The sequence below is a fragment of the Sturnus vulgaris genome, chromosome 11, assembly GCF_052056855.1.
Source record: "Sturnus vulgaris isolate bStuVul1 chromosome 11, bStuVul1.hap1, whole genome shotgun sequence".
Classification (NCBI taxonomy): domain Eukaryota; kingdom Metazoa; phylum Chordata; class Aves; order Passeriformes; family Sturnidae; genus Sturnus; species Sturnus vulgaris.
Window position 1 is genome coordinate 530,141 of NC_142253.1, and position 14,147 is coordinate 544,287.

A 14,147-nucleotide genomic window follows, 5' to 3' on the forward strand; every position below is an offset into this window, starting at 1 on the left:
GGGGATTTAAGATTTGCAGAGGATACAGTGGGCCCTGAGCCACCTGGCATAGTGGAAAGTGTCCCTGCCCATGGCAGGGGGTTGGAACAAGATGACCTTTGAGGTCCCTTCCAGCCCGAACTACTCTCGTGATTTGATGCTGTCCCTTTCTTGGTACTGGCTAAAATATTTGTCTTCCCTTTTTCTGGAGTGTTCTGAAGCTGGAAGGCTGGAACTCGGTCTGGGCTGAGCTCGGGGCTGAGTTCAGCCCTGACGTGCTGGGCTCTTTGCAGGGTGAGGCTGAGGTCTGATGGTGCAGCCATCCCCCGGCGCCGCAGCGGGGGCGACACGCACAGCCCGCCCCGGGGGCTGGGGCCCGGCATGGACACCCCTCCTCGGGCAGCAGCCTGCCCCAGCAGCCCCCACAAGATCCCCCTCAACAGGGGCAGGATCGAGAGCCCCGAGAAGCGCAGGATGGCGACGTTCGGCAGCGCGGGCAGCATCAACTTCCCCGACAGGAAAGCCCTGGCTGAGAGCCACCCACTGAGATCCACCTGTGGCTCCACCCGGCACAGCAGCCTCGGAGATCAGAAATCCCTGGAAGCAGAAGCTCTTGCTGAGGTAAGAGGGCTGGGAAGGGATGGCGAGGCTGAAGGGGAGCTCGCTGGGGAGTGCCTGTGGGCAGGCTGGTGTTCACCCCGTGGCTCCTGGTGCTCAGGATTCTCGCCCTTTGGAGCTGGTGACCGAGCCCTTGCTGACCTGGGGAACACAGGGCAACTTTGTGCGGCCAGATCGGGCTTCACACCTTGTCCTGTTCTTCTCGGAGAGCTCCTGCTTTCCCTGGGAGCTCTCGGAGCAGAGACCCCCTGTGCAGACAGGCGTGCCAGGATCGCGGGGTGCAGTGCAGCACGGCACTGGAGCCGTGGCACAGCGCTGACTCGCCTTTGGCATTCCCAGGACATCGAGAAGACCATGAGCACGGCGCTGAACGAGCTGCGGGAGCTGGAGAGGCAGAACACGGCCAAGCAGGCGCCCGACGTGGTCCTGGACACGCTGGAGCCCATGAAGAACCCCCCGATGGGCGCCGCCAACTCGGAGCCGGCCAGCCCCCTGCACACCATCCTGATCCGGGACCCCGAGGCGGCCATGCGGCGCAGCAGCAGCTCCAGCACCGAGATGATGACCACGTTCAAGCCGGCGCTGTCGGCCCGGCTGGCCGGGGCGCAGCTGCGGCCGCCGCCCATGCGGCCCGTGCGGCCCGTGGTGCAGCACCGCTCCAGCAGCAGCAGCAGCTCGGGCGTGGGCAGCCCGGCCGTCACCCCCACCGAGAAGCTCTTCCCCAGCAGCTCGGCAGATAAATCGGGCACCATGTAGGCACGGGCGCTGGGCAGGACAGCGGCGGCAGGGCGGGCAGGGCTCGGAGCCCTGCTCGGGAGCCTCTGGGGAACGAGACGCTTGCGGGGCCTGGGCCTGGTGCTGTTCGTCCGTGTGTGTCTGTACATAGGTGTGCACACACCCCTTCCATGCACAAACACTTCCCGAGCTTGCAGTCCCACAGCAGGAGGAGACGGCGGGTCTACGTGCTGGCACTGGAGAACACACTCAGTGTAGAAGTATATATTAAAAACTAAGTGTACAGAATTCAGTGACTTTTTGAAACAGTAGATTTACCTCAGAAACTGGCTCTGAAATGTCCTCTCTTGAGACAGTGGGTTAGTCTGGGTTTCCAAGGCTGTCTGTGGGCACGTGGAAGCCCACACTGCAGCAGCTGTGTGTCAAGCAATACAAGGCCATCCTGGAATTTTTTTTCTGTACCTCTTAGCATAAAAAAAAAAGGGATGGGAATACAGTGGGGTCTGTTCACTGCTGGGCTGTGGAGAAGAGCTGGAAATCCATACATGACCATGTGTGTCCGGCCAGCTGGAGTCTTTCCAGTCCTGAATCCTGAGATGTTTTCGTGTGATGCCCTGGCAGCAGGGCCAAGGTGTGTGCCATGAATGGGAATGGAGTGGAGTGAGTGTCATGAGTGGGACAGGGTGAGCTGAGTGCCATCACCCTCGTGCAGGAGGAGGACGCTGCTCTGCACTGGCACCGTGGAACGCTGCTGCTCTGCTCTGCAAGTTTTCAGAGTGAACAAGGACTAGTGACCAAACCTGTGGTAAAGCATGGAGTAACTTACAGAGTTTGGAGATTCTTCATCTCCCTTTCCCCACGTGCTTTTTTCCTTTTTTTTTTTTTTTTTTTTTTTTTAAATCAAAGCCCAACCCAGTGGTCTCTCGAGAGTCAGGCCTGAGCAGCAAGGAGGGGTCTCGGGTCAGAGTGGGTGTCCTGCATGAGAAGCATGAGCCGTGTTTGACCTCATCAGATGCAGAACTGATCTGATGGGTGATACTTTGCACTTTCTGTACTGTACCATATAATACAGCCGTTTGAGTTTATGCAAAGGAATCTACATTTCGTTTTACCCACAGAAAAAATATGCAGAAGGCTGAGGATTGCATGGTCCTGTCTGATACTCCAGATTCCTCTGTAAGCACTGAATCCAAGATGCTCCGTGCTTCTCCTGCAGCTTTTCCTTGTACAGATTTCCATGCAATGCCCCATGGTTTGATTTGGCATTTCCCCATGGCCATGTGCTAATGTCTCCTAACTTCACCCTTCCTCCCTGCTAGCTCTGATCTGCTGCTCTGTGCCTGGGTGAAGACGCCTGCAAGCCCTCCTGACTCACCCAGCAGCCACCTACCCTGCCTGGGGCTTTGCTTGTCCCCCCCCCTTCATCTTCCTCATCTCTGCAGCGCTGCTGTGGGCCCCAGCTCTGCAGGAGGAGCAGCCTGACTTGCAGAAGGCAGTGGGGGCACTGACCAGGCTGGCAGGACCCGTCAGTCCTGCAGTGCCTCGTGTCTCCTCGGCTGGGGAGCTCACCGTGTGCCAGACTGCCTGTACCTGTGTACCTCTGTACCTCCGTGCTTGTCCTTCCATATCTGCCCCTCCCCAGCTGCCCCCCATATCTGCCCCTCCCCAGCTGCCTCCCTGGCACCAGCCAGAGCTGTCGTGGCAGCCTTTGGGAGCGGCTGGTGCTGTCCCGTGCCCATCGCACGCGTCCCCTCGCCCCGCTCTGCCAGCCCTGTAAATATTGCTGTACTTGCTTAACTGCTCAGAAGTAACTGTTAACCTGTAAACTGTACAAAAATAGGCTAAAATTAGGTAAAGACAATGCCACTCAACAGATCTTTGCACTTAGTAGGTAGCTCAATGTAAAAATAAACCCAGTAATAATAATAGTAATCGCGAAGGGAAGCGAAGCCGCCGGCACCCCTGGCAGAGCCCGTGGGGAGCAGCTCTGCCCGTGTCCCTCCCTGTCCCTCGGCAGGGCAGACGGTGTGTGTGCTTGTCTGTGAACGTCCTTGGTGTTTGGTTCATGTTGGTGTTTATTTCTCCATCATCCCCTGTTCCTGGCACAGCCCCCAGCCTGGCACAGCTGCTGCAGATGTTCAGCCAGGCTGGGCTGGTCAGGGACCTGTGCTGGGGTGGGAAGGACCCATTTGGCACCAGTGCTGTGTATCCATTGCCAGTAATTATTACTTTTGTTTCCATTTAGTTCCTGGAGAACGTTCACTTTGCCAGTTTTCTGTTTTTTTTATATCCTTTCTGAGATGACTTGAGAGCAAACCCATCTTCATTAGGGGTTTTATTTCCTCCCTTCTTACTTTAGACCATATGGTACAAATTCCAGTGTCTTTCTATTAAATTATTGCCTTTCGTTTTCCTTTGTTTTGTTTTGTTGTGGGTTTTTAATACAATTGTTTTCTTATCTTTAAGTGCCTTTTTGAGCACCAAAACAAACGGTTGGAGTTCAGGCCTGGGGGCTGTGCACACATGGGTTCGTCTGGGCAGTTGTGTTGTGCTGGGGGTGATTGCTTTTAAAGTCCTTCCATTTTTCTGTTCAATGAAAAGGGAACCAAGACTTTTTGTTGGAGAATAAACTCCCCCTTTGTAATATGGTATTCCAAGTGGAGTTTTAACTACTGTAAATTTAAGGGAAGAAATGTATTTTTCTGTAAGCGAACTTGGCACAAAATTGAACCACGTACGTTGTAGGAGCATCAGAACTGGAACTCGCTCACGGTTTGTGAGGGACTGACTCTGATCCTGGGTACCTCCCTGAGGCCACAGGCTGTGTGTGGGCTGCAGAGTTCCCAGAGCTTCACTGTGACACCCATGGGTGAGCTGGTGCTGGAGCTGGGCTGGGGCGAGCTCTGCTCAGGGCAGGGGGTCCTGTGCTCTGGGGGGGCTGCTCAGGGCAGGGGTTCCTGTGCTCTGGGGGGGCTGCTCAGGGCAGGGGTTCCTGTGCTGTGCAGAGCGAGCTCTGATCTGGGCTTGGGTCCTGCAGCCCTGCCCTGCACAGCCCAGCCATGGCCCTGTGATGGTGACACCATGGCCCTGTCCAGCCCATCCATGTCCCTGTGATGGTGCTCAGGTGACACCATGGCCCTGTCCCGTCCAGCCCATCCATGTCCCTGTGACAGTGCTCAGGTGACACCATGGCCCTGTCCCATCCAGCCCATCCATGTCCCTGTGATGGTGCTCAGGTGACACCATGGCCCTGTCCAGCCCATCCATGTCCCTGTGACAGTGCTCAGGTGACACCATGGCCCTGTCCCATCCAGCCCATCCATGTCCCTGTGATGGTGCTCAGGTGACACCATGGCTCTGTCCTGGGCAGCCCCTCAGTCCCTGAGCACAGCCCCGGGGCAGCCATGAGTGCATTTGTTGCTGAGGCTGCAGTCCCTGTCGGTGGTTTTTGGATGCCAGGTGTGTTGTTTCAGTAGCAGTGTTGTGGTTCTCTGGGGGCAGCAGTGATGTCCCGCCTCTGGTTTGCTTTGTGTGGCTGGGCTGTGAGGGCTGGTGGGGACGGGGCTGGTGATGCTGGGAGGCCGTGGGGACCGCCGGCTGCTGCCCACTGTACCGGCCATCCTCCTCCTCCTCTTCCTCCTCTGCTGTTGTCTCTGTAGCGTGTGGTGAGATGCTGTCAGCTAGAGTGTCTGAGTGGGTCCTCGTGTGTGCTGGTGATGCCATGTAGATGAAGCCACTGGTTGGGTGTGGACTCATCCTGTTGAATAAACTGCTTAACTTTTCTCAAACACGTTGTCTGTGGTTTCAGAAGATTTGCTGCCTCCTGCCTGTGTTTCTTCCCCACACCCTCGCCCACCCCACAGCATCCGGCCCTGCCCGGGCAGTGCGGACTCTGCCTCCTGCCCCTGCGGCCTGGCTGCTGCTTGTGGCTGCTCAGGGGATAAAAACCTCAGGTTCTAAACAAGCTGTGAGGAACTGCTGGCCTCTTTAGGCTGGGTTATGTCTCTTCCTATTTTTTTTTATTTTTTTGCTCCTGGTTCATGGCTTCACTTTCCTCCCATCGTGGCAGCATGGAGAAGCAGAGACCACCCTGATTCCATCCATCCATCCATCCATCCATCCATCCATCCATCCATCCATCCATCCATCCTTCCATCCATCCATCCGAGGTGGGGCAGCTGCAGACGCAGCTGAGCGGGGCGAGGTCTGGCTAAGCTGCGGGTGGGGCTCGACCTGCATCCCCCGTCCTTAATTAGCCCTCGTTAAATGCGGTTAATGGGCTCAGGGGAGGTGGGTGCAGGGGGGCTCCGGGCTGCCCTGGTCACCACTCTCAGCACCGAGAGCAGCCGGCAGCACCAGGGCTCAGTTCTGACACCGGTACCACCGCGGGGGCATCCTGGGCACCGCCCTGGGGGAAAGCCCGGGGGTGGCTCCAGCGGGGGCCTGGGCAGGCACTGGAGGGTGCCAGCTGTGTGCCAGCTGTGTGCCAGATGTGCGGGGCACTTGTGAGACCTCTGCGGGGTGTGTGCAAGGTATGTGCCAGGTATGCTCCATGTGTGCTCTAGGTGTGCTCAGTGTGCCCCAGGAGTGCTCCAGGTGTGCTCAGTGTGCTCCAGGTGTGCTCGGTGTGTCCCAGGTGTGCTCGGTGTGCCCCAGGTATATCCAGGTGTGCTCGGTGTCCCGCTCGTCCCGCAGTCCCGCCCGCCGCCAGCAGAGGGCAGCAGCGCCCCGCGCCCGGCCGGGCCGAGTGACCGCATCCTTTTCCCTTTTCCTTTTCCTTTTTCCTTTTCCCTTTTCCTTTTCCCTTTTCCTTTTCCCTTTTCCTTTTCCACCGGCTAATTGAACTGCAATTAATGCCTGAACTATTTCTCTCCAGAGTTCAGTTACCCAGGTGAGGTGTAATAATCATTAACTCTAAGTGGGAACAATAAATTGAATGTATTTATTAATTTCTATGGGCCGAATGCAGCATTTGCATTTAAATTACGTTTCCACAGTGCTGCGCTCTGACACATGGGTTGATTTCCGTCTAAAGTTAAAAATTGTTTTACGTGGTGAGTGTGAGAGCCCCTCCTCGTGCGGTGCATCCGAGCTCTCAGCTTTCCCCGGACACCTCCGGGGTAACTGACTGCCAAGGAATGGGCTGTGGGTGCCTGTAACTTGCATTGGTCCCGCAGTTCAGTATGGATGGATCCAAGAGCCACTCACTGGGTGTGCTCCAAGGGCCACCCAAGGGCACTCTGGCACCTGTCTCACTCATAGCTAATGAATGAAAAAACGACACAGAAATGAAATGTAAAGGAAATGATGCAGAACTTGGTGATTAGTGCTTTGAACCTGGACTCAAAGTGAAACGAGTGCTCTCAGTCCTGCTGACTGAATCAAATAATCCAAATTATGAATACATTTTAGCTTTTTTTTTTTTTTCCTGTGCAAAGACATTAAAGTGCTTTTAGCAAATGAGGTAAAGATTTTCCATCCGTGTTTGACACTAAAAGAGAGCAGTGAGGTGTGGGTGCCCAGAGCCTGCTGTGAGCTGATGGCAGGGGCTGTGCACGGCTGCCCTGTCCCTCCTGTGGCCTCTGAGCGCCCTGGGAATGGCACCAGTGCACAGCCAGGCTGGGAGCAGAGCAGGGATTCCTCCCCGGTGGGAGCCAGGGCTGTGTGGGATGGTCTGGGGCCACCTGAGGGCACTGGCTCAGCCCAGCATCCCAGCTCAGAGGGATTCTGCAGCCCCTGCTGCTGTTTCAGCTCAGGTGTGGCTGCAGATCCCTTTGGGCAGCAGCTCTGACTTACCTGGAGATCCCTGGTCCCTGAATATTTGAGAGTTGCTCTGTTACACTGGTTCTGGTGCTGAGGGTGGATATTAATTGCTGAGGGTTAGGGTTTATTGCACCCCCATTCCCTGGCTGGTCCATGCCCACGTTGGGCATTTAGGGCCCTTTTCCCTGCCTGATCCCTCTGCCCATGGCACCCTCGGTGTGTGGGGTGCCCAGCAGCTCAGCCCCCGGGCAGGGCAGGGCAGCAGGAGTGACCCCAGCCCCAGGCACATGGCAGAGATTTCCCTGTGTGGGTGGGTGTGTGTTTGGGGGTGTTCCCTGTGAGCAGGTGTCTGAATTTCCTGTGGAAAGGAGAACAGACTTGTTCAGACTCTCTCGGATGAGATGATTCTGGAAACTGGTGAGGTTTTTTTCAGATGTCAGCTCCCCTGGCCCTGCCCAGCCATAGCTCATCAGCCGTGGCAGGGTCAGTGCTGGCACCAGCCAGTGCTGCTGTGGTTTGGTGCATTCTGAGCTTGCTTTCAGTTCTTGTATTTGTCTTTGAATGGTTCCTCCCTGCTCCAGCACAAGCCAGAGCAATGTCCCCCTCTCCCTGGAGAGGAGCCCTTCCCTTGGCTGAGCAGTGCTGGAGTGTCCTGGTGTCCCCAGCTGGGCTCAGTGAGCCCATTCCCCTGGGGAGGTTGTGCTGGACCCTGTTCCTGAGCTGGCTGCAGGCACAGAATGAAAATAGGAGTATTCACCTTTGATAACTGTTTTATTTCCCCTTAATATACACCTACAGCCTCACTATAGAAACACTGGAAACAAGACTTTATCAGGCCTGAGGGACTGCAGCATTATCCATCTTCTGTAAATACTGTAGAGCAGTTGGAAACCTTTTAATGATCACAGCTCAGCTGGAAAACAGCATCACATTCCTGCTGCCCTTTGGGATCACTTCCCTTGTTTGTGGGGTGGGGGCAGCAGCTGTTGAAGCATTTTGCTTTAAGTGTTTAATGAGAGAAAAGTGTAATTTGCTGGATTTTAAATATCTCATGAATCAGATCAGCATAATCATTGCAGGAGAACCAGCCTTGCTCTGTTCCACAGAGATGCCTCTTCCCTCCCCAGGAATATTCCATAGACTTGGGCTTGGAGTCCTTGATGCTGCAAAATCAGGAGGTTTGTGTGTTGGAAATGAATCTTCAGCTCTGGAGCAGAGCTTATCCCAGACCTTTAAATCTAATAACAGCCTCCTGACAGCATGCAAAGGCCAGGCACCCTCTGACAGCTCCCAATTCCACCCCAGCCCCATCAGCATGAGACTCATCTCTGGGCAGGCAAACAAGTCCAGTTCTCTCTAATGAAGATAAATTTATAAATTTCTTAATGAAGACATGCAGCTGCCTGGGGCACTCCAGACTTTGCTGAGCTTGGCTGGGAGCTGGTGCAGATCCTCTGGCTGCTGTCCCAGGAGCACTGAGGGATGGGGCTGGATGGGCTCTGCAGCCTGGCCAGAGCCCTGTGCTCCCTGTGACGTGTCCAGGAAAGGCTGTGATCAGTGCTGGTCACCAGCCCAAACCTCCCCATCCTGCTCAAAGCTTGTTTCCCTCCTTGGTGTGTCTTGGCTGACAAGAAATAAGTGTCCTTGGCACTGTTACCCACCTGTGTTACCTGCTGCTGCTGAGCACTAATGAAACTTCTGTTGGATTTCTGTCTCTAAACTCTTGTTGCACCCATTTATTTTCACCCCCTTCAAGACAGCCTTTATAAAAAGAATATATTGGGCAATGACTGGGCAAGTGCAGGAGCTGGCAGAGCTGGGCCATAGAGCAGAGCAGTGCTGAGCCCGTGGCAATGGCAATGGCAGCCTGTTTCTTAAAAGAAAGGAAGGACAAAAATTCAGTCTTACGTAAGACAAAACATCTGCTAGTGCATGACTAATGCCTTCCCTCCTCCCTGGTGTGGCAACTGAAGTCCATGGGAATGATATAAATGATTGTTTCCTGTAAGAAGTTGTACATTGTTCATAGGGCTTTTGGGGACAAGGCTCGTGTGCAGCCACCCCTTCCCTTGTGCTGTTTGCTCCTGGCTTTGGATCCAGCTGCTCCCAGCCCCGAGCTGACAGCAGCAAATCCAAACACACTGTCCCTGCCCAGTGGTGCCAGGGTGGATTTACTCCTGCCAAAGTCAGCTCAACTGGACAATTCCCTGTGTTTAGAGCTGAGGTTATTGATGCACAGTGCTGACAGCTGAATGAGCTGAGTGCTGGGCTGTGGGTGTGCCCAGGGTGGCAGCCTCTGGTGACACTGCTGTGCCTCCAGACCAGCCTGCCTGGCACTGGCAGCCTCTGGTGACACTGCTGTGCCCTCCAGACCTGCCTGCCTGGCACTGGGAGCCTGGGGTGACACTGCTGTGCCCTCCAGACCTGCCTGCCTGGCACTGGCAGCCTCTGGTGACACTGCTGTGCCCTCCAGACCAGCCTGCCTGGCACTGGCAGCCTCTGGTGACACTGCTGTGCCCTCCAGACCAGCCTGCCTGGAACTGGGGTGCCCCAGGACAGGGCTGATGGCAGCAAGTGCAGTGACAGACCCAGGGTCTGCATCCCTTTGTGTGTGAATGTGTTGCTGAGGGCTGGTCTGTCTGAGGAGAATGCAGGGAAATGTTTTACACACCCAACAGCCAAATGTGGTTTTATTCCCACAGAGCTTCCCCATTCTGGCAGTGGTACTCTGCAGCATCTTTATAACTTTGCTCACTTGTCTGCCTCTTGATTCCAGTGTTAAACCTGAAATTAAACCTTGTGTGGATCTGGTGCTCCCTGCCCATCCCAAGGCTCCCACCTCCCCACAGGATTCCTGTGGCTGCCAGTCTGCCCAGTACCACCCAGCAGGGAATGGGGCTAATTCCCTTCTGTGCTGAATTTCTATTGATACATCTTGAATTTTGGTTTCCTTGCCTGGATCTCTCAGTTCTGCACACTCTGGGTCTGGGTCTGTGTCTCTGGTCAGAGCAGGAGCAGATGCTGGGTGCAGCAGAGGAGAGTGGTCCTGGATGGATGGATAGATGATGGATGGATGGATGGATGGATGGATGGATGGATGGATGGATGGATGGATGGATGGATGGATGGTTGCAGGGTGTCTCAGCTTCCAAACTGCACCAGCCATGCTCTGGGTCCCTGCTTTCCATGGTCTGGGACATTAACTGCTGCCAGAATTACTAATGGGCTTCTGCTTTTAGCCTGAGTGCTGCAGGCCACTGCTCCAAGGTGGAAATCATTGAGCCAATTAAGTAATTACCTGGTGTTTCAGCTGCCAGCACTCAGAGGTTTTGTTTTTCACCACTGGCTTCAATCCCAACACACATCTCACCCAGACTCATCAGCAGGGCTTTGTGCACGACTGGAGCTGGCTGCTGTGCCATGGACAGGCTGGAGCTGCTGTTTCTGCAGCTGTCCTGGTGACAAATGGCTCCTCCTCCCTCAGTTTAGTCTCTTTCTGGCACATAAATCCAGGCATAAACTGGCTAAGCCGAGCAGAAGCTGGAATTGCCTCTTCATAGTTCACTTGTTCTGTTTTACCCTCCCTTATTCGAGGAGCAGCAGCTCACAGTGAAATGCAGAGCAGAGCCACGAGGAGCAGCCAGACTCTGCTGAGGCCCCACGGTGCAGGGAAATCCATCTCCATCTCCTGGGACTGCTGGAGTGAACTGACACTCACAGGGACAGGGCTGCAGGGAGCCACGATGGGCCACAAGGTCCAGGGACACAAATTCATAACCCATGGCAAAGCAGGGAAGCCTTGCTGCTGAAATTGTGTTCTTAATGAAAGCAGAGCTGGGAAGGGCTGGGGGGGCCCATGAGGAACTCTCCTGCCTCTCTTGCACGTCCCAGTAATTAACGGGGAGGATAAATGAGCCTTCATTGCAGCAGGGGCATGTCTGGGGAATGTCTCACCCTGGCACAGAGATGGACTGGAGGGAGCTCTGCTGCCCTTGCTTTGCAAACGCTCAACTGCTGCTTGTTTAGGGACAGGGGAAGGCAGCAATGAAGAGGTAAATGTATTTACCACTGTAAGTACAGCAGCAGAACAACCCAAACAGTTTTTAGCAAAGGAATGAAGTCCCAGCAATGGGCATTTTGGTGACAAGCCAGCAGCCATATAGCACAAGGGACTGGCAACAATTTTTGTATCCAAACTCTGCTCCCAAGTCCTTCAGGTGAAAAAGGCTAAATCTGTGCAGGGGGATGGAATGTCAACTAAGAAACACTTCTATTAATGTGCTGACTCTCTTACCTTTGGATTTCCCCTGATTTCCCCATTTTCTCTGCATGGGAATGCAAATTGTTGTTTCCTATTTGCCAGCCCCTGCCTGTTACCTTCATCACAGGTCTCAGGTGGGATGCAGAGCACTGAGTGTTGTGTCCACCCAGAGACCTGGAATAAGTGCCCAGGGAATCACTGATGGAAACCAGGCAATCACTGATAGAAACCAGGCATGGAAAGTAAAGTCATCTCCCAGTGAGAAGGAAGGGTCTTAGCCTTTCCTGGGGCTGGGATGTTGTTTCTGGGCTCTTGCTGGTACTTGTTCTCAAAAGCATCCTCATGTTTCTGCAAGCAGCTGAATTAATTTAGCTTTTTTTTTTTTTAATTTATTCTTGGTTTATTTTGAGTGGTGGGGAAGGGAATTGCACCCAGGCTAGGAACCAAACAGCCAAAGAGTGACTCTAAGGCACAAAGCTGGCAATGGAATAGACTGCTGGGAGACAATCAGAGAGAAAGGGAAGTATTCCAGAGCTATCCCTGTGTCTCAGTGTGCATGGATTATCAGTGTGGGAGTTTTTATACTGGAGTAGTTTGGAGCTAGTGAGATTACTCATGATTTTTATAACATTTACTAGATCAGCATCAGTGTCCAAATGGGAGATATCTGCATGTGCCAAACAACATCTCTGAGATGTCAGCAAGGGTCGCTCGTTGTTGTTGGCAGGAGGCCAAAGGCAGCAAAGGCCAAATCACCCCAGGCTCATTCTGCCACTCCGTGTCCCTGTCCCAGGTCAGGGCTGTGCCTGCTCACCTCTGTCCAGCAGCCACTGCCATTTCATCCTGCCTCAGGTCACGCCCAACTCAGTCAGCACTGGCTTACTATGAAATGCCCTCAGTGATTTTTTATCTTAAAGCACTCCAGGGGAAAGTTTAAATATTATTTCTGGCTCCTTTGGCTGCTAACTCTCACAGCATTTTCATGGAAGTTTCCACACTGTTCTGTAAAACTGTAAGATGCTTTTGGCTGATTTATGTTGGCCGAAAATCATTGCAGTAGACTAAAAAAAAAAAAAGAAAGAAGGATTTCGTTTGTGCTTTCGAGTAATTTCTGTGTGAAATGACCAGATACTTGTGGAGCTGTGGCACAGCCAAAGCAGCAAAGGTTGGCTTTGAGGGACCTGCCAGCACAACCTCTGCTAGGGTGATAAATTACCTCCAGCACGTGGGCTGGGAACATTTTGACTTGGGAAAGGTTGTTAGCATTTCCTGTGCTGCTCGGGAGGCTGGGCTGGGGCTCCTGCACTGCTGGCTGCACACGAGCCTTGGCTCGCTGGGGAAAGGGCAGTGGGCTGCTGGGGCACTGCTCAAACAGAGGCTGTTAGCCAAAAACTGCCAGGACAGGACAACCTGCACCTCTGCACCTTGAATATGGCAGCACAAAGAGCCAGCAGATCCTGCAGGGCTGAGCCCACACCCCTCTGACTCCAGGACATCCTCTGCACCTGGTCCTGCTGCTTCTGGCTGGGCTAGAGTTAATTTTCCCCCCAGAGCCTGGGATGGGGCTGTGTTTGGGATTTGTGCTGAACACAGGGATTGTAAATTGAGATGGTTTTGCTCTGTCTGAGCAGGGCTCACACAGAACCAAGGCCTTTCCTGCTCCTTGTACTGCCACGCTGGCAAGACAGCTGGGAGTGCATGGGAGGGGAAAGAGCCAGGAAAGGTGATCCCAACTGCCCCAAAGGATTTCCAGACCACAGGACATCCTGGTGATCCCAGCTGCCCCAAAGGATTTCCAGACCACAGGACATCCTGGTGATCCCAGCTGCCCCAAAGGATTTCCAGACCACAGGACATCATGGTGATCCCAACTGCCCCAAAGGATTTCCAGACCACAGGACATCATGGTGATCCCAGATGCCCCAAAGGATTTCCAGACCACAGGACATCCTGGTGATCCCAGCTGCCCCAAAGGATTTCCAGACCACAGCACATCATGCTCAGTGCACAGGGTGGGGGTCACTGGGGTTTGTGTCCCCAAGTAACTGTTACACGTGCTGGAGCCCTGCTGTCCTGGAGGTGCCTGAACACCTGACTGCCCATGGAAGGTACTGAATTAATTCCTTTACTTTGCTTGAGTGTGTGGCTTTTGCTTCACCTATTAAACTGTCTTTATCTCAAACCCACAAGTTTTCTCACTTTTACCCTTCTGATTCTACCACCAGTCCCACGGTGGGGAGTGAGGGAGGGACTGTGTGAGGCTTGGATGCTGACTGGGGTTAAACCACAACAATGTTCCAAAAGTCTCAACATCAGACTAAATTTAGTCCTCTAGAAATCAATAAATAGTTGCCAACTTTAACACAAGGGCAGAGCAAGGTCAATGTTAAATATTTCTGAACAATTTTACCCATGGTTTCAGGTTCTTCTTTCCAGTTGGGAGTGACATGACGAGAAACTTTCCACTGCTTTAAACATTAAGGAATCTCTGAAAATACTCAGAAACAATTAACTCAAAATGTTCTCTGGTTTGGGGTTTGATATTCTCTTTTTAAGTACAGAATGTTCTTCTGCTGATTTTTCATCCAATCTACATGCTGGCGTCCAGAGGCTTGTTTCTGTGCTGCATTTGTACATCTATAATGAAGAATGCCCAGTGACATGGAGGCAGACCTTGTTAGGTTTTAATTTCGAGATCCATGCACTGAAGGCAGCTGAGGATGAGCTGTTTGTCTGCCGGGGCATGGAGAAAAACAAGAGTTCTGCACGAGGCACTGAGCACCACAGGGGA

General features: G+C 53.5%; 1 protein-coding gene across 5 annotated transcripts in view; it reads left to right on the top strand.

Moving 5' to 3' along the window:
* SRGAP3 (SLIT-ROBO Rho GTPase activating protein 3) overlaps positions 1–5,120 on the top strand; it is a 67,723-nt gene extending 62,603 nt beyond the window's left edge. For 2 of the 5 annotated variants that reach the window (XM_088171216.1, XM_088171217.1), the window contains exons 21-22: positions 273–600; positions 937–5,120. In XM_088171216.1, coding sequence (XP_088027342.1) covers positions 273–600; positions 937–1,353 — 745 coding nt within the window. In that variant the 3' untranslated portion in view covers positions 1,354–5,120. The remainder of the gene's footprint in view (positions 1–272; positions 601–936) is intronic. The other 3 variants (XR_015805946.1, XR_015805945.1, XR_015805947.1) reach the window with 3 other exon arrangements.
* The last annotated feature ends 9,027 nt before the right edge of the window (positions 5,121–14,147 follow it).